This window comes from Pyrus communis, chromosome 1 (genome assembly GCF_963583255.1).
Source record: "Pyrus communis chromosome 1, drPyrComm1.1, whole genome shotgun sequence".
Lineage (NCBI taxonomy): Eukaryota > Viridiplantae > Streptophyta > Magnoliopsida > Rosales > Rosaceae > Pyrus > Pyrus communis.
In genome coordinates, this window is record NC_084803.1 from 28913099 (window position 1) to 28915907 (window position 2809).

The 2809-nt window shown below is 43.6% G+C and overlaps 1 protein-coding gene across 1 annotated transcript; it reads left to right on the forward strand.

The window, feature by feature from the left end:
• Positions 1-721: 721 nt before the first annotated feature.
• Positions 722-1219, forward strand: LOC137732000 (uncharacterized; the record flags this gene model as incomplete). The annotated part of the gene is made up of 1 exon (XM_068471279.1): positions 722-1219. A coding segment is annotated over one exon (498 nt), but the record flags the coding sequence as incomplete, so codon positions are not given.
• Between the last annotated feature and the right edge of the window lie 1590 nt (positions 1220-2809).

The following is a 2809-nucleotide window of genomic DNA, read 5'->3' on the forward strand; positions in this document are numbered from 1 at the left end:
GTGCTCAATTCAAGGGCATCCATCCGACAAGTGCCCTCAACTAATCGAGAATGGTGGGTGGGAATCTGCTAATGCAATTGGTTTCCAAGGACAAAATCAAAACAACCCATACTCGAACACTTACAATGCCGGATGGAGGGACCATCCAAACTTCAAATGGAGGGAGCCACAACAAGCTGCCCAACAAGGAGGATTTAGGCCAAACCCCCCTGGTTTTTATTCCAAGCCGTATGCACCCCAACAACCCCAACAACCTTCGGCATCATCTCATTCAGGTACGTCCTTGGAAAGTGATCAAGCTATGCAATTACTAACCTCTATTTCGCAGGGATTGCAAAATCAAAACAACCGGATAGCAAATAACGAAAAGGAGATGATGGATATGAAGAAACAAATAGGGCAGATTTCTGAGTTCCTTGGACAGATTAGAGAGCAAGGAAAGCTTCCTAGCTCAACCACAGTCAATCCAAAGGGAGGATTCGAATCCGCCAAGGCCATCACCCTAAGGGGTGGAAAAGAAGTTGGGACCGAGCCAAACAATCCCAAATCTGCCCAGAAATTAGATGAAGAGACGACACAACCTCCTGAGGCAGATCACCCTAACTCGGCCAAATCAGGTAATTTAAGTTCAAATTCATGTACTTCACGTCCTAATCTGCCCAATGTACCTTTTCCTCGCAGGTTCATGCAAGAAAAAAAGGAAGAAAGCGAGAAGGACATTCTTGAAACGTTCCGGAAGGTGCAAGTGAACATACCGCTTCTCGATGCAATCAAACAGGTTCCAAAGTATGCTAAATTCCTCAAGGACCTATGCAATACAAAGAGAAGAAGGGCAAACAAAGAGGTAGTGAAGGTAAGCGAGAATGTGTCCGCTGTTTTGCAACGTAAACTGCCTACCAAGTGCAAAGACCCCGGTAGTTTCACGATTCCTTGTGTGATTGGACATAATCGTTTTGAACATGCCATGCTTGATTTAGGTGCATCCATAAAAGTCATGCCTTATTCTATTTATGCATCTATGAATTTGGGTGAATTAAAACAAGATGGTGTAATTATACAATTGGCCGATCGTTCTAACGCGTATCCAAAAGGAGTTTTGGAAGATGTGCTTGTGCAGGTGAACCATTTAATTTTTCCGGCTGATTTCTACGTCATAGACATGGAGGATTCAGCCCATTCTACATCTTTGCTGATTCTCCTTGGTAGGCCATTCATGAAGACGGCCCGAACGAAGATTGATGTATACAAAGGCACCTTGACAATGGAATTCGATGGGGAAGTGATTGATTTTAATATTTCTGAAACTATGAGATATCCCGTTGATGACCATTCTTGTTTTTCCATTGATGTTATCGATTCTTTGGCGCAGGTATACCTTGAAGAATTGAACGAGGACGCCCTGGAAACAACCATCACTAAGGCAAGGAGGAGGAATTCTTTGCAATGGGTTCTAGTGAAGAAATAATTGAGGTTGTGGCAACCCTTGAGTCATTGCCACAACAATATGGTAAGGTTCCACTCTCACTTTCAAATTCAGTTTCCACTAAGATGCTACCTTCTGTTGTTCAGGCACCATCGCTTGAACTTAAGCCGTTGCCGGACCATTTAAAGTATGTGTTTTTGGGAGAAGGCGAAACATTGCCCGTCATCATTTCATCAAGTCTCGCGGCAATGGAGGAGGAGAAGCTTGTGAGGGTGCTGCGAGAACACAAAACGGCCATAGGGTGGACTTTGGCCGACATTAAAGGAATAAGCCCTACCACATGCATGCACCGTATACTTCTTGAGGAGGGGACTAAGCCATCCCGAGAGGCTCAACGCCGTCTCAACCCTCCGATGATGGAAGTGGTGAAGAAGGAAATAATCAAGCTTTTGGATTGCGGAGTGATCTACCCTATCTCCGATAGCCGTTGGGTCTCTCCAGTTCAAGTCGTTCCCAAGAAGTCCGGAGTAACTGTTATCAAGAATGATGAGAATGAGCTCGTACCTACACGCATTCAGACTGGATGGCGAGTATGTATCGATTACCGGAAGCTAAATGCCATGACTAGGAAAGATCACTTTCCTTTGCCATTCATCGACCAGATGCTCAAAAGGTTAGCCGGTCATGCTTTTTACTGTTTTCTTGATGGATACTCTGGATATAACCAAATTGTGATAGCCCCGGATGATCAAGAGAATACCACATTCACATGTCCCTTTGGAACATTTGCTTATCGTCGCATGCCATTTGGCTTATGCAACGCACCGGCCACTTTCCAAAGGTGTATGGTAAGTATATTTTCCGCTTTTGTTGAAAAGATCATTGAGGTTTTCATGGATGATTTCAGTGTATTTGGGAGTTCATTTGATAATTGCTTGGATAATCTGACCTTAATTTTGAAACGATGTGTTGAAACTAACCTTGTCTTGAATTGGGAGAAATGTCATTTTATGGTGAAACAAGGTATAGTTTTAGGACATATTGTTTCAGAAAAAGGATTTGAAGTAGATAAATCGAAAATAGACCTTGTACGTCACTTACCCTCTCCTACTTCGGTTAGAGAGGTACGTTCGTTTCTTGGCCATGCAGGTTTCTATAGGCGTTTTATCAAGGACTTCTCCAAGATGTCCAACCCTCTTTGCCGATTGCTTCAAAAAGATGTGCCATTCAAGTTTGATGAAGAGTGTAATTCGGCATTTAACCAACTCAAGGAGAAGCTAGTCTCGGCCCCCATTATTGTACCTCCAGATTGGAGCCTTCCGTTCGAGCTCATGTGCGATGCATCCGACTATGCATTAGGAGCTGTTCTAGGACAAAGAAGAGACA